This window comes from Microcaecilia unicolor, chromosome 4 (assembly GCF_901765095.1).
Source record: "Microcaecilia unicolor chromosome 4, aMicUni1.1, whole genome shotgun sequence".
Lineage (NCBI taxonomy): Eukaryota > Metazoa > Chordata > Amphibia > Gymnophiona > Siphonopidae > Microcaecilia > Microcaecilia unicolor.
Window position 1 is genome coordinate 152991586 of NC_044034.1, and position 23658 is coordinate 153015243.

Here is a 23658-nt window from a genome sequence, read left to right on the forward strand (position 1 = left end):
CATCACACGCTGGCAGCAGTGAACCATCGAGTGGGTCTCCACCTGCCTCGAGGGCTCCTGCGGTGCAGGCCCATTGGGACCGACCGCTTTCGGACCCGACCCCGAGGAGGCGTGTGGATTCCACATCCTCCTTGTCGGTACCGAGGGGTACCGGTGATGTGCCTCGAGCGAAGGCGAAGAAGCACCGTCATCAGTCTCGTTCTCGTCACGGTACCGAGAACTCCGGGGCATCAAGGGATTCGGCACCCGTGAAGCGTCGATGCTGGGAGGACCACTCACCCTCCATTCAAGAGGTGTCGATGCGCCGGTCTCCGGACAGCCCGGTACCACCTCGTCCTCGGCAGATTCTGGCTTCAACTCCTGCACCGATCCCACAGCCTTTCTCGACAGACACTCTTGACGAGAGCCTCCGAGCCATTCTTCCAGGGATTCTGGAAGGGCTTCTGCGACCGTCTGTTCTGGTACCGGGGGTGCTTGCGCTCATGGTACCGTTGATAGATGCGGCAGCTGGCTCCTCGCCTGTGGTGAGGTCTCCGATGTCGGTGCCGCTTGCGACGTCGGCCTCGGCAGCCACCCAAGTTCACTCCCCGTCGACATCGATGAAGGGAGCTTCATCACCGCCGGCACGGGAGTCGACTTCTCGACATCGCCATCGAGGACATGGTTCCTTGTCGTTGAGACGGGCCTGGCTTCGGACTGCAATTAGAGAACTCATGTCCGACACCGAGGGAGAGGCCTCATGGGAAGCAGAGGAGGACCCAAGATATTTCTCTTCTGAGGAGTCTTGTGGTCTTCCCTCTGACCCCTACTCCTTCGCCAAAGAGAAAGCTTTCTCCCCCAAAGAGTCTGTCTTTCTCTTCCTTTATGAGGGAAATGTCTACGGCCATTCCCTTCCCTATGGTATCTGAGGATGAGCCCAGGGCCGAGATGTTCGAGGTCCTGGACTATCCTTTGCCACCTAAGGAGTCCTCCACTGTTCCTCTGCATAATGTCCTCAAGCAGACATTGCTCAGGAACTGGATGAAACCATTATCTAATCCCACCATCCCTAAGAAAGCGGAGTCCCAGTATCGGATCCATGGAGAACCAGAGTTGAAGTCCCAGTTACCTCACGACTCTGTGGTTGTGGATTCCGCTCTCAAGAGAGCCAAGAGTTCTAGAGACTATGCCTTGGCGCCCCCGGGGCGGGAATCTCGAACTCTGGATTCTTTTGGGAGGAAGTCTTATCACTCTTCTATGCTCGTGTCCAAGATTCAGTCGTACCAGCTCTACACGAGTATCCACTTGCGGAATAATGTGAAGCAACTGGCGGATTTGGCCGATCAGCTCCCTTCGGAGCAGGCCAAGCCTTTTTAGGAGGTGGTCAGACAGCTGAAGGAGTGTTGTAAATTCCTGTCCAGGGGTGCTTACGACTCTTTTGATGTGGCATCCAGGGCTGCTGCTCAGGGTATAGTGATGCGCAGACTTTCATGGCTGCGTGCCTCTGACCTGGACAATTGAGTCCAGCAGCGGCTTGTGGATGTTCCTTACCGGGGGGATAATATTTTCAGCGAGAAAGTCGAGCAGGTGGTAGAGCAGCTCCATCAGCGGGAAACTGCACTCGACAAACTCTCCCATCGGGCACCTTCAGCATCTACCTCATCAAGTAGACGTTTTTGCGGGGGAAGGAGGAATGCTCCCTATACTTATAATAAGCGTAGGTACAATCCACCTTCCCGACAGCCTGCTCAGGCTCAACCCCAGCGCGCTCGTTCATGTCAACAGCATGCGCCTTGACCTCCCCAGCAAAAGCAATAAAAGTGTCCGTGCCGGACGATCTACCAGTCGGGGGGGGGGGGGGGGGGGGGAGGTTAGCATTTTTTTCACCAAAGGTGGCCTCTTATAACCTCCGATCGGTGGCTTCTCCAAATAGTCCGGCTAGGATACTCCCTCAATTTGATCTCCAAACCTCCAAATTGCCCACCGGGAGCTCAGTCCTTCAGTTTCCAACACAGGCAGGTACTTGCAGAGGAACTCTCCGCTCTTCTCAGCGCCAATGCAGTCGAGCCCGTGCCACCGGGGCATGAAGGGCTGGGATTCTATTCCAGGTACTTCCTTGTGCAAAAGAAAACGGGGGGATGCGTCCCATCCTAGACCTAAGGGCCCTGAACAAATATCTGATCCAAGAAAAGTTCAGGATGCTTTCCCTAGGCACCCTTCTTCCCATGATTCAGAAAAATGACTGGCTATGCTCTCTGGACTTAAAGGATGTTTATACACACATCCCGATACTGCCAGCTCACAGGCAGTATCTTCGATTCCATCTGGGATCACAGCACTTTTCAGTATTATGTGCTGCCCTTTGGGCTCGCCTCTGCACCCTGGGTGTTCACCAAATGCCTGGTGGTCGTTGCAGCGTTGCTACGCAGGCTGGGAATGCATGTCTTCCCTTATCTTGGCGATTGGCTGGTGAAGAACACCTCGGAGGCTGGAGCTCTACAGTCCATGCAGATGACTATTCAACTCCTAGAGCTACTGGGGTTTGCCATAAATTACCTAAAGTCCCACCTTCTTCCAGTTCAGAGACTAGAGTTCATAGGAGCCCTGCTGGACTCGCAGACGGCTCGTGCCTACCTCCCCGAAGCGAGGGCAGACAATCTTCTGTCGCTGGTTTCCTTGGCCAGAGCGTCTCAGCAGATCACAGCTCAGCAGATGTTGAGGCTCCTGGGCCATATGGCCTCCACAGTTCATGTGACTCCCATGGCCCGTCTTCACATGAGATCAGTTCAGTGGACCCTAGCTTCCCAGTGGTATCAAGCTGCAGGGGATCTAGAGGATTCAATCCAGTTGTCCACCGCTTTTCACAATTCCCTTCAATGGTGGACAATTCGATCCAATTTGACCTTGGGACGTCCCTTTCAAATTCCTCAGCCACAAAAAGTGCTGACAACGGATGCATCTCTCCTAGGGTGGGGAGCCCATGTAGATGGGCTTTACACTCAAGGTGTTTGGTCCCTCCAGGAAACAGGTCTTCAGATCAATCTCCTGGAGTTGCGAGCAATCTGGAACGCTCTAAAGGCTTTCAGAGATCGGCTGTCCAATCAAATTATTCAAATTCAGACAGACAATCAGTTTGCCATGTACTATTTCAACAAGCAGGGGGGCACCGGATCTCGCCCCCTGTGTTGGGAAGCCATTCAGACGTGGCTTTGGGCTCGCCATCACGGCATGTTTCTCCAAGCCACGTATCTGGCAGGCGTAAATAAGTCTGTCCGACAGGTTGAGCAGGATAATGCAACCTCACGAGTGGTTGCTCAACTCGGGCATGGTTCGCAAGATCTTCCAGGAGTGGGGCACCACCTCGGTAGATCTTTTTCCCACTCAGACCAATCACAAGGTCTTTCAGTTCTGTTCCAGGCTTCAGGCCCACGGCAGACTAGCATCAGATGCCTTTCTCCTTAGTTGGGGGAGGGTCCTTCTGTATGCATATCCTCCCATACCTCTGGTGCGGAAGACATTGCTGAAACTCAAGCAAGATTGCGGAACCATGATTCTGATTGCTCCTTTCTGGCCGCATCAGATTTGGTTCCCTCTTCTGGAGTTATCCTCCGAAGAACCGTGGAGATTGGAGTGTTTTCCAACACTCAGAACGAGGGGGCGCTTCTGCATCCCAACCTCCAGTCTCTGGCTCTCACGGCCTGGATGTTGAGAGCGTAGATTTCGCTTCTGAGGGTGTCTCCAGAGTCTTGCTTGCTTCCAGGAAAGATTCCACAAAGAGGTGTTACTCTTTTAAATGGCGGAGGTTTGCCGTCTGGTGTGATAGCAAGGCCCAAGATCCTCGTTCTTGTCCTATACTACTACTATACAGACCCTGCTTGAATACCTTCTGCACTTGTCAGAGTCTGGTCTTAACACCAACTCTGTAAGAGTTCATCTTAGTGCTATTAGTGCTTATCATTATCGTGTGGAGGGTAAGCCTATCTCTGGACAGCCTTTAGTTCGATTCATGAGAGGTTTGCTTTTGTCAAAGCCTCCTGTCAAACCTCCCTCGGGTGTCATGGGATCTCAACGTCGTTCTCACCCAGCTGATGAAACCTCCTTTTGAGCCACTGAATTCCTGCCATGTGAAGTATTTGACCTGGAAGGTCATTTTCTTGATGGCTGTTACTTCAGCTCGTAGAGTCAGTGAGCTCCAAGCCTTGGTAGCCCATGCTCCCTTTACTAAATTTCATCATAACAGAGTAGTCCTCCGCACTCACCCTAAGTTCTTGCCGAAGTTCCATCTGAACCAGTCAATTGTCTTGCCAACATTCTTTCCCCGTCCTCATACCCACCCTGCTGAACATCAGTTGCACACATTGGACTGCAAGAGAGCATTGGCCTTCTATGTGGAGCGGACAAGCCCCTTCAGACAGTCCCCCCAAATGTTTGTTTCTTTCGACCCCAACAGAAGGGGAGTGGCTGTTGGGAAACGCACCATTTCCAATTGGCTAGCAGATTGTATTTCTTTTACTTAACGCCCAAGCTGGGCTGACTCTTGAGGGTCATGTCACGGCTCATAGTGTTAGAGCCATGGCAGAGTCAGTGGCCCATTTGAAGTCAGCCACTATCGAAGAGATTTGTAAGGCTGCGACGTGGTCATCAGTCCACACATTCACATCTCATTACTGCCTTCAGCAGGATACTCAACGCAACAGTCGGTTTGGGCAGTTGGTGCCGCAGAATCTGTTTGGGGTTTAGAATCCAACTCCACCCCCCCTAGGCCCATTTTTGTTCTGTTCCAGGCTGCACTCTGTTAGATGTTTCTTCGTAGGTCAATCTCTGTTACGTCCTCGCCGTTCCAGTTGACCACTGTTTATTGTTTTGAGTGAACCTGGGGGCTAGGGATACCCCACATGTGAGAACAAGCAGCCTGCTTGTCCTCTGAGAAAGCAAAGTTACTTACCTGTAGCAGGTATTCTCCGAGGACAGCAGGCTGATTGTTCTCACAAACCCGCCCGCCTCCCCTTTGGAGTTGTTCCTTTTCTTTGGTTTTGCTTTATAAGTTGACTGTAGCGGGACTTTCGCGTGACGGGCGGGAAGATGGCTGCGCACTCGCGCGCTCGAAGGCTCTAGCAAGCTTTGTTGCTAGGAAGATTTTCCGGACCTGGGGCTGCCATGGATGTCACCACATGTGAGAACAATCAGCCTGCTGTCCTCGGAGAATACCTGCTACAGGTAAGTAACTTCGCTTTACTTGTCTCTCCTTCTTATTCCCTGTGCTCCGTCTCACTCCCTATATTTTGCAGGGGCTGACTTGCTTCAAGACCCACCTCCTTCCAAAATTCAACTTGACATTATTCATGTCACTGCTATAAGTTATCCTGGTCCAAAGCTCTGAAACTCCATCCCTGCACATATCAGATCTGAACACTTTACGTCAAATTTAAATTGGCCATTAAAACTCATTTCTTCTCTCTGATGTTTCCTCGTCACTCCTGTTTGTGTTCTTTTTTTCTCTCCGTCCTCCTTTCTGCAGCTTGACTAGTTTTGTGTAAACCACTTAGAAGCTAGTTCCTGGAGTATACAGTGTATCAAGTTACTAAGCAGTGCTGCTGTTCTTTATTTGGAGCTCTTTTCAGTTTAGACAGATGTCCAGACTGTTTTTCTCTCATGTCCATAGCAAGTCGGCAGATTGAGATTCTGGAACTGAAGGATTTGGAGAAGGAATATATTCTTGCTCGTACACGCTTGACCCTGGCTCAGCATGATCCATCAACAGCTGCTGTTGCAGGTGACGTTCCCAGTGTAAACCATGAAATTTGAAAGAATGGTAAAAATCATGTAGAACTGAGATAAATTGAGGTTTGAGCTTGCCATATAGTGTTGACTGGTCTTTTTGTATTTGACATTTTTGACTATTAAGAGCATAAATAAGTACACTTGCCTCCTAGAGCCTATTTTTCTAAGAGGAATTGGGGGAGGGGGTTATTATTATTTATTGCATTTGTATCCCACATTTTTCCACCTATTTGCAGGCTCAATGTGTAAGTACAGAAAAGCTATCTTAAAAAAAAAAAATAATTGTCTACCAGTTGGCAGCCACCTTTTTAGTTGCAGGACCATCCCTTAACTAGGGATTCCCACTTGTGTGACTTTATTCATCTGATGCTGTAACAGAAAAAAAAATTGCTATTTCATTTTTTTCATGACTAGCAAAGCCCTCCATCATCCCTTGATCACCTCTACGATGTGAGTTGTTGTTTGGCTCTGGTCTTATCACTTAGGTGTTCAACTCATCCCCCACCTATACCATGACAGCATACTCTCATTAGAGCTAATGCCAATGTGCTGTTAAGGACTAGTGGGCATACCTAGAGTTCAGGCTAATCAATATGTTGCTGGTGAAATGTATGTTATGCTTTTTTGTCTTGACCGTCTGTGTCTGCACTGAGGGTACAGGAAAGGTGTGACATACCTATTAAATATGGCCCTATAGAGAACTCTAGTTGGGGCTAACAGCTAGTGGGGTAGTTATCAGGACACTGCTGAGGGGGATCACATCCAGTTGTGTGAGTAGTATATATTGATTGAGATGTCTGTTTAAATATTCAAAATTGTTTCTTTTCTGTCCTCACCATACTAGTCCAGAACCTGTGGGTTGTCTGTCATCCAATAGATGGAAATGAAAAGAAAAGCATTGTGAGCTCGCTGCCCTATAATGGCATTCTGCAGACTCTGTCTCCAGCAGATGGTGAGACACAGTCTGCAGCTCCTAGCCTAGTTTGAGAACCAGAGACTAGTTGAGAAGAGAAAATCAGAAGTGTTTTTTGTTTGTTTTTGAGCTAAAGGGATTCTTGGAGTTTGAGTGCCAGCTCCCTCTCCCCCCCCCCCCCCCCCCCCCCCCCCCCCCCCCCCCACTCCTTTCCTCAGCTTTCTGGCTGCCAGTTAGAAAGTCTTCAGCATCCTATCTTGTTCCTGCCGCATATATAAAATAGTTTTTCTCCAAGGTCAAGCAGGCTTCTATATTCTCACAAGTGGGTGACAATGAGCCACGTCACCCGGTCCGGCATTTTGCCATAACTAAAAAAGTGCTTTGTGAAGCGTGAGCCTCACTTTACCACCCAAAGCACAAGCGTGGTCTCCTCAGTTCTTTTTCCGCTTGAGAAGAAGGTGTTTTTCTTGTCCTGTCTTCTTTCACTTGGTCTAGAGAGATGTTTTTTTTGTGCCTTCCGGCAATTTTTCCCTACTTTATAATTGGGCTCTGTGAAGAAACAGTGTGTTTTAAGCCTGTAAAATGTATTGAATATTTTCCTGCCTAAATTAATTCTGAAGAGTATATCTCTAGTTTGGGCCCGACCATAGCCCTGCTAACTGTGTTCTCTGTCTTCGCATGAAGAAGAGGACCAGGTATCCCGAGATGCTCAAGGAGAGAGAATCTTTGGAACCAAGTCTGCTTCCTCGACGTCGGCATCGAGGTCTGAGGCATCAGCATCAACGTCAAACATTGCACCGGCATCGGGAGCATCCAGTAAGCATGGCTACTTCTAGACCCTTACACACTGGGAGCAGTGAAGCATCGAGTGGGTCTCCACCTGTCTAGAGGCCTCCTGCTGTTCAGGCTCCCCGGGACCGTCCATCATCGGACCCGACCCAGAGGCAACATGAGGATTCGACGTCAGCATTGAGGAGCCTTGGTGACACGCTTTGGGCGAAAGCCAAGAAGTATCGTCATCTGTCACCCTCAACACATGGTGCTGGGAGCTCCAGGGCATTGAAGGATTCGGCACCCGAAAAACATCGGCACTGAGAGGACTGCTCCCACTCCATATAGGAGGTGTCGATGCACTTGTCTCCTAGCAGCCAAGATCCACGCCAACCCCAGCAGTTCTGCAATCTTCGCCTCAGCCGGCACCCCAGCTTTTCCCAGAGTCTGGCCTTGATGAACCCATCCGAGCCTTGCTCCCTGAGCTGCTGGATGGCATTACGCTATAGTGTGCATCAGTATTGGGTGTGCTTGTTGCCTACCTTACCTGTTGTTGTGGCCCGGCCTGGTCCTCAGCCTGTGGTGCAGCCACCAGCACCACTTACATAGTAACATAGTAGATGACGGCAGAAAAAGACCTGCACGGTCCATCCAGTCTGCCCAACAAGATAAACTCATATGTGCTAGTTTTTTGTGTATACCTTACCTTGATTTGTACCTGTCATTTTCAGGGCACAGACCGTATAAGTCTACCCAGCACTATCCCCGCCTCCCAACCACCAGCCCTGGCACAGACCGTATAAGTCTGCCCAGCACTAGCCCCACCTCCCAACCGTCTCTGCCACCCATTCAAGGCTAAGCACTTGTGACCCCGGTCAGCTACCACCCAAGCCGGAACTCCCTTGATGTAAGTGGAGGAAGCTTCACTGGATTTGAGGCGGGAGTCGACTTCTTGACGCTGCTTTCGAGGACATGGTTTCTCAGCAGCGAGGCAGGTTCGGTCTCTGCAATCCCATAGGGAGATACTGTCCGACACCAAAGAGGAGCGCTCATGGGATTCAGAGGAGGATCCCAGGTACTTTTCCTCAGATGAGTCTTATCGGATTCTCTCTGAACTCTCCCCTCCACTTGAAAGAAGGTCTCTGCTGGAGAGCCTTTCATTTCCATATTTTGTAAAGGAAATGGAGGCCATTCCATTTCATTTGGAAGTGGAGGATGAGCCCATGGCCAAGATGCTCTAAATCTTGGACTATACATCTCCTAAGGTGCCTGTGACTGCACCTCTCCACAAGGTACTCCAAGAAGTCCTCGTAAGGAACTGGGAGTCCCCTTTGTCGGTCCCTATCATGCCAAAGAAGATTGACACTCAGTATCGGATACACGGTGCACCTTGTTTTGTTAAGAGTCAGTTGCCTCACAAATCCATGGTGGTGGAATCCACTCTCAAAAGAGCCAGGAGTTCCAGGGTCTATGCTTCAGTGCCCCCAGGCAGAGAAGCTAGAACCCTGGATTCTTTTGGGAGGAAGATATACCAGGCTTCAATGCTCATCTCCTGAATACAATCCTACCAGCTCTTCACAAGTGTCTACTCGCGAAACTTGGTTGACACTCTCCCTCCGGAGCACACCGAGCCTTTTCGCCAGTTGCTCAAGCAGCAGAAGGCGTGTCAAAAGTTCTTGGCCAGGGACATTTACGACACTTTTGATGTGCCATCCAGGATCTCTGCTTAAAGTATAGCAATGCACAGACTCTAGTGGCTGCATGTTTCTGACTTGAAACATTCTGTTCAGCAGCGGTTGGTAGATGCTTCTTGCCGGGGGGATAACCTTTTTGGAGAGAAGGTTGAGGAAGTCACTGACCAAATCAAGAACACACTGATACAATCTGTTCTCTCTCCCGCCAGTCACCTTCTGCATCAACCTCCTCAGCTAGGAGGACTTTTGACAAGCCAAGGAGGAGTTCCTGCTACTATCCTAATTGTAGGTACACCCCTTCTGCTCTCCAGCCTACTCAGGCTCAGCCCCGGAGTGCTCATTCACGTCAACAGCATGTTCCCGAGGCCCCTGCTGCTTCCCAGTCAAAGCAAGGGACGAGCTTTTGACTGGCTCCAGCAGAGCATAGCCGGAGTAAGTGTCCATCCCGGAAGATATGCCAGTCAGGGGAGGCTAACATTTTTTCACCAAAGGTGGCCTCTTATAACCTCCTACCTGTGGGTTCTTCAAATAGTCTACCTTGGATACGCCCTCAATTGACATCTCAAACCTCCACATTGCCCACCGAGGCTTCATTCATTCAGCTGTCAGCACAAGAAGGTATTTGCAGAGGAACTCTCCATCCTTCTAAAGGCCCATGCGGTCAAACCCGTTTCATTGGGGGAAGAAGAGCAGAGATTCTATTCCAGGTACTTCCTTGTGCAGAAGACGATGGGGGGGGGGGGGGGGGATGTGTCCCATCCTGGACCTAAGGTACCTGAACAGATTTCTAGTTCAAGAAAAGTTCAGGATAGTTTCCCTGGGCACCCTTCTTCCCAAGATTCAGAAAAACGATTGGCTATGCTCTATGGTTTTAAAGGATGCATATACTCACATACTGATACTTCCAGCCCACTGGAAGTATCTTCGATTTTGGCTAGGAACACATGACTTTCAGTACCTCGTGTTGCATTTTGGCCTCATGTCAACTCCTAGGATCTTCACCAAATGTCTAGCGACAGGTGCAGCATCGCTACCTACTGGGAGTCCTTCTGTTCCCATATCTCAACGATTGGCTGGTAAGAGAGCACCTTGGAGGATGGTGCTCAGGAGTCCATGTGGATGACTATATGGGTGCTCGAGCTGCTAGGGTTCATTTTAAACTACTGCATCTCCGCCCTGTCCATACAGAGGGTTCGAGCTTACCTCCCAGAGGTGAGAGCAGGCAATATTGTCTCGTGTCCAAGGTTCGTGCCTCTCAGCAGGTCACAGCTTGGCAGATGTTTAGATTGCTGGGCCACATGGCTTCCACAGTGTACGTTACATCCATGACACGTCTTCACATGAGATCAGCTCAATGGACCCTGGCTTCTAAGTGGTATCGAGCCAAGGGAAGTCTCAAAGATGTCATCCAAGTGTCCCCAGAGCTTGTACTTGATGGATGAATCTCTCCTGGGATGGGGAGCTCCTGTATATGGGCTTCAAACTCAAGTTGCTTGGTCCTCCCAGGAAATGACTCTTAAGATCAATCTCCTGGAGCTTTGGGTGATTTGGAACACTCTAAAGGCTTTCAGAGATGGCTATCTCACCAAATTGTTCTTATCCAAACAGACAATCAGGTTGCAGTGTATTACACCAACAAGCAGAGAAGCACTGGATCACGCCCTTTGTGTCAGGATGCTGTCTGGATGTGGCACTGGGCTCGCCAGCACTGCATGTTCTTCAAGCCACTTATCTGGCAGGAAAAAACAGACTGAGCAGGATAGTATAACCACACGAGTGGTCTCTCAGTATGGGCGTAGCCCGCAGGATCTTCCAACCGTGAGGCACCCCCTAGGATCTTTTTGCCACTCAGATCAAACACTAGGTCTCTCAGTTCTGTTCCAGGTTTCAAGCCCATGACAGACTAACGTCAGACACCTTCCTCCTCAGTTGGGGGACAAGTCTTCTGTATGCATATCCTCCAATACCTGTAGTGGGAAAAACTTTGTTGAAATTCAAGCAAGACTGCAGAGCCATGATTCTGATTGTGCTGTACTGGTCACAGCAGATATGGTTCCCTCTTCTTTTGGAGTTTTCCTCCAAAGAACCATGGAGATTGGAGTGTTTTCCATCCCTCATCACTCAGAACAAGGGGTCACTTCTTCATCCCTGCCTCCAGTCTCTGGCTCTCACAGCTTGGATGTTGAGAGCCTAGAATTTGCTTCCTTAGGTGTTTCGGAGGATGTCTTCCAGGTGTTACTGGCTTCCAGGAAAGATTCCACTAAGAGGTGTGTGTTCTTTTAAATGGAGTAGGTTTGCTGTCTGGTGTGAGAGCAAGGCCCTAGATCCCCATACTTGCCCTACATAGACCCTGGTGAATACCTTCTACACTTATCAGAGTCTGGTCTCAAGACCAACTCCAAAAGGGTTCATCTTAGTGCAATCAGTGCTTATCAACATATAGAAGGTAAGCCTCTATTTGTGAGTGTATACATCCTTTAAATCCAGAGAACATAGCCAATCGTTTTTCTGAATCATTGGGAGAAGGTGCCCAGGGAAACTATCCTGAACTTTTCTACTACTACTACTATTTAGCATTTCTATAGCGCTACAAGGCATACGCAGCGCTGCACAAACATAGAAGAAAGACAGTCCCTGCTCAAAGAGCTTACAATCTAATAGACAAAAAATAAATAAAGTAAGCAAATCAATTAATGTGAACGGGAAGGAAGAGAGGAGGGTAGGTGGAGGCGAGTGGTTACAAGTGGTTACGAGTCAAAAGCAATGTTAAAGAGGTGGGCTTTCAGTCTAGATTTAAAGGTGGCCAAGGATGGGGCAAGACGTAGGGGCTCAGGAAGTTTATTCCAGGCGTAGGGTGCAGCGAGACAGAAGGCGCGAAGTCTGGAGTTGGCAGTAGTGGAGAAGGGAACAGATAAGAAGGATTTATCCATGGAGCGGAGTGCACGGGAAGGGGTGTAGGGAAGGACGAGTGTGGAGAGATACTGGGGAGCAGCAGAGTGAGTACATTTATAGGTTAGTAGAAGAAGTTTGAACAGGATGCGAAAACGGATAGGGAGCCAGTGAAGGGTCTTAAGGAGAGGGGTAGTATGAGTAAAGCGACCCTGGCGGAAGATGAGACGGGCAGCAGAGTTTTGAACCGACTGGAGAGGGGAGAGGGCCCTGAGATCCAAGATGGGACGCATCCCACCATCTTCTTCTGCACCAGGAAGTACCTGGAATAGAATCCCTTCTTCCCCTGGTGGAATGGGTTTGACCGCATGGGCCTTTAGAAGGGTGGAGAGTTCCTCTGCAAGTGCCTGCTTGTGCTGAGAGCTGAATGCCTCTAGTTAGTTTTATGAGAGGTTTGCTTTTGTCAAAGCCCCCTGCCAAACCACCGGTGTCATGGGATCGCAATGTCATTCTCACCCAGCTGATGAAATATCCTGTTGAGCCACTGAATTCCTGCCATCTGAAGTACTTGTCCAGGAAGGTTGTTTTCTTGGTGGCTGTTACTTCAGCTCATAGGGTCACTTCAGGCCTTAGTGGTGGATGCACCTTATATTAAGCTTCATCACAACAGAGTAGCCCTCTGCATGCACCTTAAGTTCCTTCTGAAAGTGGTGTCCGAGTTCCATCTGAATCAGTTGATTATGTTGCCAACATTCTTTCCCCCACCTCATGCCCGTCCTGGCGAAAGCAGCTTGCGTACCTTGGATTGCAAGAGAGCATTGGCCTACTACATGAAGTGGACAAGGCCCCACAGTCAGTCCGCCAGCTTTTTGGTCAGCCTCCATTGAAGAAATTTGCAAGGCTGCAACATGGTCTTCAGTCCACACATTTCCATCACACTACTGCCTTGAGCAGGATACCTGACGCAACAGTTGGTTTGGGCAGTCAGTGTTGCAGAATCTATTTGGGGTCTAGAATCCAACTCCACCCTCCTGGGCCTGTTTTATTCTGTGCTGTGAAATTTGAATTGAGCAATTTGGATTAGCTTCTTTCCCTGCCCACTCTCTAAGGCTTTAAAATCCCTGCAGTTTTGCTGACTGAACGCTCAGCTGTTTCCTGTCACTCCTGCTTCCATAGCTGGAGCGGTTGCTGACAGCAGAAGGTGGCCATAGTATCCAGCCCACCTCTGAGACGCAGGAATCCTCCCTGTGTTGTGAAATTTGAAGTGAGCAATTTAAATTTGCTTCTTTCTTGCACACTCTCTAGGGTTTTAAAATCGCTTCAATTTTGCTGACTGAACTCACAGCTGTTTCCTGCCACTCCCGCTTCCATAGCGTGAGCAGTTGCTGACGTCAGCAGGAGGTGGCCATAGTAACCAGCCCACCTCTGAGACGCAGGAATCCTCCCTGTGTTGTGAAATTTGAAGTGAGCAATTTAAATTTGCTTCTTTCTTGCACACTCTCTAGGGTTTTAAAATCGCTTCAATTTTGCTGACTGAACTCACAGCTGTTTCCTGCCACTCCCGCTTCCATAGCGTGAGCAGTTGCTGACGTCAGCAGGAGGTGGCCATAGTAACCAGCCCACCTCTGAGGCATCAGAATCCTCCCTGTGCTTTGAAATTTAAGCTGAGCAATTTGGATTTGCTTCTTCCCTGCACGATCTCTAGGGCTTTAAAATTGCCGCAATTTCGCTGACTGAACTCACAGCTGTTTCCGGTCACTTCCGCTTCTATAGCGGGAGCGGTTGCCTCAGAGGTGGCCATAGTAACCAGCCCACCTCTTTGAGTCGTTGTGCCAAAGGGGCGTTTGGAGGCCTCTCATCATTGCTATTTCTCTATGTTCTCCCCCTTTAGGTCTTTTATCATTGTTCTACCGAATAATAAAATCACAACTGCCTCTTTTTTAAAATGTTGTTTTCATTATGCTTATCACATATTTGCTTTCGCACAGACATTGAGTGCTTGTTTCAAAGTATTCCTTAAAGAATGCCGAGTCCTGTCATATTGTTTAATTTCTTTTCTCATTCTATCTAGACACTTAATTCATTCTACTAATGGGTTTGATTCCTGTTTTGCTATTCCAGTGATATATTCTACAAGATATTATTATCTTTATTGGTTACCAACTTATCACCAAAGGAATCCCTCTGGTTTTGCTCTTAGCTATTTGAATCACAACAATCAGAACATTGTGCATTCTACTAAAAAAAAAAGGTTCCAAAACCTTTTGTAATAAGCGCCACTTGATTAAAGTCCCACTGTTGAGCAACTTTACTTGTTCACAAAGCTGTAATTATTAAAGATTGGATAACTGATGTCCAATTTGATTTTGTTATAATCTCTGAAACTTGGCAACATGCAAGAGATGATCCTATTATTCTAGATGTATGCCCACCCGGTTATTCCATTCTTTGTTTCCCTAGAGCTACAAGAGCAAGGGCCCCCTCTCAGAAGTGAAGTTGCTTGTCCGACCAAATGCTGCAATTAGAATGGAAGGGGTGAGGTTAGGGCATGAGTCGGGAACGTGTTTAGAAAGGATGACAGCAACATGATCACACCTGTTAGCTGCTAAATTGTTAAATACCACAAAACTTGCAAACTTGGGGGGAGGGGCAACGTTATGGGGAGGGGGGGGGAGAAAATGGGAGGAAATTACTGATGACAACTGTTACTTTACCAGATTGTAAGAATGTTGTACAGTTCACCCTTTTGTATACGGAATGGACTGGATGTATGCATTAAGCTGAGTCATCAATAAAAATTGTTGAAACATAAATTGCACTGGAAGAAAATTGTCATTCCAAATCCCAAAATTTGTTACATTCCTTTAAAACTAGAGATAAAATTGACCTTTTAAAATTCTGGTCCAATGAGTCATTCAGTACATTACTTACCTCAAACCCTTCCTTGAATTTCATTCAGCAATGGAATCATACTTGTAAAGCAGTCCTTGATGTTATTGCATCTTTGACTGTCAAATCTCATCTGAAAAGACTATCTTCTTGTTTCAATGATGATCTTTTACAAATGAAACATAAATGTGGGAGACAGGAGAGAATTTGGGCTAAGCACAAATCCACTGAACAATGGATCACTTGGAAAAAAAACTTTTGAAAATCTACAAAGGTATGATCTCCAAAGCAAAAACCTCCTACTATTCCAAATTCATTGGCGATACAGTAGTCAACCCGTGGAAACCTTACTCATTAGTTAATAGTTTATTGGACACTCAACTAATAACCAGTTCAACCGATCTCGTACCTATTGCCGTCCACTTGGCTACTTATTTTAAACAGAAAATAGCTAAAATCAGACTAGAACTTAACAATACCCCTTCATCTATAGACTATTTCCTCTAGTTACATGATCTTTTACTACCTCATTCTCAAGCAGGTAGAATCTGTGCTCTTAGCTAACTTTAGGAGAGAATTAAGTTTTGGCAACAAAATATTGATGCTTCAATTTGATCTATCCCATGCCTTTGATACTGTTGATCATAATAGTCTTATAAATATTCTTCACTATTACAGAATCTGTGAAGTTGTCCTTAAATGGTTTTCTGGCTTCTTAAGATCTAGGTCGTAGCAAGTCAAACAATCAGGTATACTTTCTTCCACTTGGTCTCCCGGCTGTGGGGTCCCTCGGGATTCCCCTCTTTCCCCCATATTGTTTAACATTATGAAGATACCTCTTTGTCATCTTTTAGAAAAGCATGGTCTTTCGACATTCATATATGCAGATGTCACCATTTATATCCCATTCTCTAAGGAATTAATTTGACATAACTCGCATGATTAGTCTAGGGATAAAACTTAAGGAATCATGGGCTTCTAATTTCAAACTAAAACTTAACACAGATAAAACTAAGTTTCTAATTATAACTAACCCTCTCCATCTTATGAATCTTAGTAACTTTACTATTAAGAACAAAACCTATTCCCTTGAGTCATCAATGAAAATCTTGGGAGTTACAATAGATCATTTCCTTACCGTAGAAACCAAGTCTCTAAGTTGACCTCGAGTGTCTTTCCAATCACTTTGGAAGCTAAAGAGATTTAGGCCATTTTTCTCTAAATCTGTCTTTCGTACTTTGGTTCAATCCCTTGACCTCACCCAATTTGACTATTACAATTCTATCTATGCTGGACTTAAAGATGGCCTTCTTCTCAAGAAATTACAAATTGCTCAAAATACTACTGTTCGTCTTATATGTATATCTCCTCGCTTCGCCAAAGCCACTCCTTTTTTTTTTTTATATGAACTACATTAGTTAACAATAAGTGATAGAATATCTTTCAAATTATGTGTTTTCATTCACCAAATCCTGTTTGGTCAAGCCATATCATATATGAATAATCTTATTGAATTACCCCTCGTAATGCTATTCCATCATCTAGAGAATATCTTGTCTTACATTTCCCTGTCTGTAAGAATGTGATATATAAAACAATTCACTCTGCTAATTTCTTCTATCAAGGCACCAAAATTCGGAATTCTCTTCTTAAATCAATCAAGTTTACAGATGATTGCCTAACTTTTATAAGTCTTCTAAAAACACATTTCTTCAGTCTGGCCTTTCTGAATGCAAAGAACTCGTTGAATTTTACTCACACCTTTTTCTTTAATCTTGTTTCCCATCTAGTCCTGCCTAATTATGCTCTCACCTATCCACTCATAATTATTTGTTTGTCTTTGAGATAGTCTAAATTCCTGGTTACTTACTGCACATGTAGTAATTTGCTTCTTGAAGTTATTGTAATTTGTGTTATATTCTGTATATTATGTTTTATTCACTTTATTGTTTATTTGTAAGCCACATTGAACTTGAGTCTATGTTGGGTTAATGTGGGTTATAAATATCATGAATGAATGAATAAATAAATAAAGCCTGCTGTTCTAGGAGAATACCTGCCTACAGGTAAGTATCTTCGCTTTACTGAATTCCTGTGGGGACACCATTTAACAGCAGAGGCAGCAAAACCAGCATAGCCTGTGGAGATGTGCTCAGGTGAGTTGTGTGTGGTGTTTGTGGGTGTGGAACCATAGCATTTAAACAAATGGTCTGTTCTAACCGCTACTTTAGCTCTCCCTGAAACTTCTCAACAGTTTGACTGAAGGGAAGCCCTTTTCACTTGAATTTGTCACCACAGGTACTCAAGGCATTTCTATTAATACAAAAGACAGAATGTATGGAGGGAGGTGTGGACCTTCCTTCAGCATATGGTCTTTCAGCAGATACTTCATCTGCAGAAAGGCAACATTTGGATACTTAGGACTTTTGCTTGGACTTTTCCTTTCAACAGCTGGTCCGCAGTGGGACTGTTTCTGTCAGGAACCCTTCCCCTTTAGACAATTTGGAGGAGGGGGAAAGTCCCATTACTGAGGGAGATGATCCTTTTTTTTGTCAGCCTTTTCTGCAGGGAAGTATTAGCTGCTGTCATTGGAAAAACTGTAGAAACTTTGAGCATTGCGGATCCACTAGTTCCAGATATACCCTCGACAGGAATCTATTTGAGTTCTGTTATGGAATTTGTAATGTAACTATACTTCTTTGTGCTTGTTTGTTCTGGGACCTGTTACTGCAGTCCTCAGCACATCCTGTTCACTATAGCCAGAGGCCTGATAACGGTTTTATCTGCAAACTAGTACAAACCAGTTTTAGCTGGACATATAAGAATAACGTTTGTTAAAATATGAGGTAATGACCAGACACATGGGCGGAGCCCTGCATATGTGCAAGGTTCCTCATTGGGTAATTTATGTGGTGGTGCTCTGTGATGGAAGGTGTATATAAGTGACTGCAGATCTAGGGAATGCTGGAATATATCCTTCTGGTAGGCAGGGCATATTCCCCGGGGGGGGGGGGGGGGTGCGCTCTCCTCCCCCCCCCCCCCCCCCCGTGACTGTGGGTGGGGACTTGGTCTTTGCAGCTAAGAATCTTTCCTTCTTTCTTTTGTTTATTTCTCTCTCCTTTTATCTCAGCTTTGTGTCCTTCATATGGTATGTCCTGATGAGGAACAAACTTTCCTTCCTCTTTTTTCCCTTTTTCCTGTCTTTTGGTCTTTGTCTGACTTTTTTCTTCCTGAGAATAGCATAACCCACGCAGCATTACAGGTCATTAGATAACCTAAGGCTTCCCAGTCCATCCTGTCATTCAGGCTCTAATTTCCACTGAGTGGGAAGTGCATGTGGCTGAATTTAGAGTGGGCAGAGCCATTTGAGGTTTCTGTTCTGGGTCTTCAGGTGGTTGTTTTCTTGGTGTTTCTGCTCTCAAAAACAAACAAAAAGGGAATGATGGAAGTAAAAGAGGATATTGAAAGTATTATGTGGGATGTGATTGCCATTGCTCTGTTGATATACTGAGGACCTGAGTCTGCAGGGTACACTTATAGGGCAGAGCTCACAATTCTTTGTTCTCTTTGTCCATATATTGGTTGACGGACATAACCCATAGGTTCTGGACAGGTCTGATGGGACTCAAGGAAGAAAATTAGCAGTTAAGATCTAGTTTCTTCCATTTCTGACATTTTTATTCTGTTGTAGACTGCGTATGTGATCCTTTGGGGTTGTTTAGGTGGCATATAACTGGAATAAGTGGATCATCTTTGGGTTTAGATTTTTTCTTTTTCCTTATTTAAAAACTTTCCCCTCTTTGTGGTATTTACTATCCAAGAATGACATTTGTGCAATATACTGATTAACTTTTTTTTTTTTTTTTTTTTTGTAGGCAGCTCTGCAGCAGAAGAAATGGTGGCTCTTTTGGTCCAGGCTGGGCTTTTTGACACTGCCATCTCATTGTGTCAAACTTTTAAACTTGCCCTCACACCGGTCTTTGAGGGACTTGCTTTCAAGTAAGTACTAGACAAATTTTAATGCTTTTACAGAAGAAACATATCATTTAAGCTACACTGGTTAATGTGTACAACTGTGCAGTATGTAATTACTGTGTGATGTTTTGATTTCTCATATATGGATATAAATAAACCAAGGGTCAAATACTTCGCAGTGATTACATATCACAAACTTGTAGGTCTAGAATTTGTACATTTTAGATCTGATCTTTTGCAAGGACAGTGTACTTGTTTGGCTGAATACTTTCTCTTTCAGTGGGAATTCAGAAACTGCATGTTGAGTAAATGTACTGGATAAAGATTTGAGGTTGTGGAAGTGAATAGATAAGTGATTCCCAAACCTGGGCCTGGAGGATCCCTAGCCAGTCAGTTTTTGGGATATCAACAATGAATATCTGTGAGAGATTTGCATGTAGTGGAGGCAGTGCATGCAAATCACTTATGAATATTCATTGGATATCCCAAAAACCTGATTGGCTAGGGTAGCTCTGGGACCAAGTTTGGGAACGACTGTAATAGATAGAGAGGAGAAACATGGTGGGGGGGGGGGGGTGAAGCTGCAAGAAAGTATGAGTTGGAACATTGATCTGGGAGCAGTAATGAATGTTCGTGGAAAGAGAGTAGACCAGGGCTATTCTGTTCCGTTCCTCAAGGTCCACAGGCAGACCAGGTTTTCAAGATATCCACAATGAATATGCATATGAGAGTTGCATGCACTGGTATGCAGATCTCTCTCGTGTATATTTGTTGTGGATATCCTGAAAACCTGGCCTGCCTGAGGACCTTGAGGACTGGAACTGAGTAGCCTTGGACTAGACCCTATCTTTAAATAGTGACCAGCTGATTGACAGAAGTGAAGAGATCAGGACAGATTGAAAAGCCAGGCCTGCACAAAGCTAGAGGTAGGATAAAAATCACCAACCAGGGTATTTAGAATTGAGTAGTAATAAAAGAAAAAAGCCTTTGCCCAAGAGAACATGGGGGGGGGGGGGGGGGGGGGAACAGAAAAATGAGAAGGTGAACTGACTTTCAAGGTAAACTGTGGTGACAAACTACTAAATTTATGGAAAACTAGTAATGGTACTGAGCACAACAAGCAATTAGTACAAGCAGTGAAGCAGGACTATGATGACTAAGCCATTCAAAAATTACTTGTAATTATGCTGCTAAAATAAGAAAGGAACATTATTGACTCTTGAGAGCAATTCAGCTTATTGGCTATGAAAAAAACAGCAATGTTTGATACCGTCTTTAATTGTCATGGAACAAACCCTACTGCCTGAGAGAAAGATACAGTCCAACAAAAACATGTCTTATGAGGTGACATGGATCATCTTCAGGAGGTCATTTCTGGATGGATGTTTTGAGTGTGAAGAGACTCGAGAGTTGCAGGGCATTTAAGGGGTGAATAAGCAACAGATTCAAGCATAGCATTGAAAGGTGATCAGAGACGTAAGAGGTGGCTAGTATCAGGAGGACAGTGAACTGTTGTAATGAAATGTCACTTCCTTCATATTTGGTCTTTGGCCCCAAAACTGACATTACTAGCTAATGGTGTACGTCAACATACTTCAAAACTGTATGAAGGGAAACCAGTATTACTTACAAATGAATGTATGTTTGTCTTTATTGAATTTGCAATTACACTGCAAAGTTTTAAAAATGTCACTCGCTGTAATCTGAAACATTGAATAGTACAAAGAGTTGTGCATACATCTGCAGATGTTTCACATTATTACTTTGTGGCTCTGAGTTTTTAGTTAGCTTTCAATATGCTTAAACAAGGTACACAGTATCTGACAACTGTACATTGTCTCCAGGTGTATCAAGCTGCAGTGTGGAGGGGAAGCAGTGCAGACCGAAGCCTGGGATTGGCTGGCAGCAAATCAGCTCCCCACTGTCATCACTACCAAGGAGTCTAGGTATATTCCACTTTAGAACACCACAGTCTTAGGAAACTGAGCAGATTTTGCATTTGAAGAAGGCTTAATGTGTTTCTCACCTATTTTCAGTTACAGTTCATGTCTGTCAGACTTTATGCTCTCAGGTCGGTTGGTTGATCCTTATTAAAGGAGTATCATTGTGTATGCGTTTTACTGAGAGGACCTGTTGAGCCTATAGTTTTAAAAAGCACCTAACAAACTTAAAACTTTTACAGAAAGGAGGGGGTCACGTGATGCTTTAGGGCAAGGCAGACGTGGTTTCCGCGATCTCCCGGGCCCCGACTCGATCTTTTAGAAATAAACCCTGCAAACTTCAGGTAAACACTGCCACAATTGTGGAATCGCGAGGGGAGATTGTATGGAAAAATTTTTGAACTCCCCGAACCAACCAATGGCGCCCAAAAGCTCCAAGAAAGAAAAAGAGAAGCCGAAACCGGCGGGCGGCTCGGAGGCGAGTCCGAGCACGCCGCCAAAAGACTCCACGGCTTTTTCGGCGGAGCAGCTGCGGCAACTGGCGGAGGTAGTTGGAGCGGTGGTCGAACCTAAATGGGACAAAATATTAGAACGCCTCGCGACGATGGAGGCGCTAATCACGGATACAACAAGGAGGACGGGCGAGCTCGAGCAGCGGGTATCAGCAGTGGAGGAGTCTCTAATCCCCAACGCGCAACAGCTTAAAGAGATCGGGAAAAAAATGGAGTCTGTAACTGAAAAATTGGATGAATTAGAGAACAGGTCTCGTCGAGCCAATTTAAGAATTGTGGGCCTGCCGGAATCGGTGGGTGCGTCGGTGCTATCTTCAGTGCTGGAAAAATGGCTGGCTAAAGAATTTGCTTTATCAGACCACGCGGGGCCCTTATGTTTGGAGAGGGCCCACCGCGTGGGTAGACAGCAAGATGGACGACGCAACCCAAGGACAGTAATCCTGAAAGTACATAATTATGTACATAAAGAGGAAATTCTAAGGGGATTTCGGATGAAACGGAACGAAACTAAATTTGATGGCAACCAAATACTTATTTTCCAAGACTACTCTGCAGCTTTGCAGGAGAAGAGGAAGCTGTTTACACCATACTGCAAAAAGCTGCATGAAATGAATACCCAGTTTATGTTGGCTTACCCTGCAGTGCTAAAAGTCAAGGACAATGGTCAGTGGAGAACCCTTGGAACCCCGGAGGAGGCACAGAAGTATGTGCAACAACAGGAGCTGAAGGACCGGGACGCTGCAGGCAGTGGCTGAACTGCATATAGTCCAATGTACTGGGCTACTCTGACAAGGACTAGAACACTAAGTTGCAGGGTTGGTATATTGTTTAAACTGCATTAGGAGTCGGGTGCAGGGAGACAAGGAAAACCCCTGGGACCCATTTCAATGGGCAACACATGTGTGGGTTCAAAGGGAAGGGAGGAAGGGGTGGAGGGGAGGGGGTTGGAGAGGGATGGAAGGGATAAGGGTGGGGGGGAGGGGGGAGAGGAGAGTGGGAAGGGGACTAGGTTAGTGGGGAGGGAGGGGAGGGAGGGGGAGAGGGTTACATGGATGTGCACTAGTGCTGTGGGAGTGAGTAAAGGTAAGAGTAGGGGGATATTAGTAGTGAATCATATGGTTGTACTGAAAACCCCTGCTCTGTATGGAAGTTGGATCCCTTGGGGGGAGGGGCTGGCCCCCGGGGATGTTGAGAATAGTAAATCTGTCATCCTAACTATTGAAATTTTGGCAACTGGCTGATTGTTCTCAGGTAAAAATAATCTCCTGGAATGTCTCTGGAATTACATCCCCGGTGAAACGGTACAAAATATTAACACAGTTGAGGCGCAGGGGTGCCACCATCGCTTGTCTCCAAGAGACTAAGCTCACGGACATGGAACATAAAAAACTAAAACAGCAGTGGGTAGGGGAGTGTTTTATTCCTCTTCAGGGGGTAAGAAAAGTGGGGTGGCTATTCTAATTAAAAAGGGTCTCCCATGCCAGTTTAAATTAATTCACAAGGACGCTGAGGGCCGTATAGTGTTAGTGCAGATGAACTACCAGGGCCAACAGTATTATCTGTGCACGATTTACGGCCCCAATGAATATAGTCCAAGTTTCTTTCAAACGCTTACTGCCCTGGGCCTTCAATATGCGGACGCTCCATGGATCTGGGCGGGAGATTTTAAACAAGTACTGAACCCTGCCCTGGATAGATCTTCCCCTAGGGCTTTCCGGGGACCGGGGGGAGGGAAAGACATGGGAACGCTTTGCCATCAACTTCATTTGGTGGACCCTTGGCGGGTGCATAACCCCACCACTAGAGATTATACACACCAATCTAAAGTCCACCAAACTTGGTCGAGAATCGATTACATACTGATCTCCCAGTCTTGGTTCTTTAGGGTTCGGAGGGCTGAGATAGGCCCATTAGCTGTCTCTGACCACGCAATGATCTGGCTGGTTTTAGATCTGGCTGTAGGTGTAACAGGGGCGCGACCATGGAGATTTCCGTCCTTTTTACATCAAGACAAACAGTTCATTGAACACTTACAGACAAAATGGCAATTTTATGTTGACACTAACGCTGACTCATGTGATTCTTCAATTACTTTTTGGGAGGCCTCCAAAGCTGTAATAAGAGGAGAGGTGATTGCTTTTCAAAGTGCTAGGGCTAAGAGAATGGCGGCAGGGGTGTTGCGCCTAGAAGGGGAGTACAAATTAGCAAAAAAAAAATTTATTGCTGATCCTTCTAGGATTCATAAAGACAGGATGGATGCCTCCCTGGTGGCGCTTAATTCACTTCTCCATGAACAAGCGCAGAGACACCTATCG

The 23658-nt window shown here is 46.2% G+C and overlaps 1 protein-coding gene across 1 annotated transcript in view; it reads left to right on the forward strand.

Annotated features, from left to right (window-relative positions):
* The window catches only part of NUP160 (nucleoporin 160), a 121787-nt gene that overhangs the window by 89888 nt on the left and 8241 nt on the right, over nt 1–23658 (forward strand). The window contains exons 30-32 of the mRNA XM_030200755.1: nt 5642–5752; nt 18792–18915; nt 20736–20837. Coding sequence (XP_030056615.1) covers nt 5642–5752; nt 18792–18915; nt 20736–20837 — 337 coding nt within the window. The remainder of the gene's footprint in view (nt 1–5641; nt 5753–18791; nt 18916–20735; nt 20838–23658) is intronic.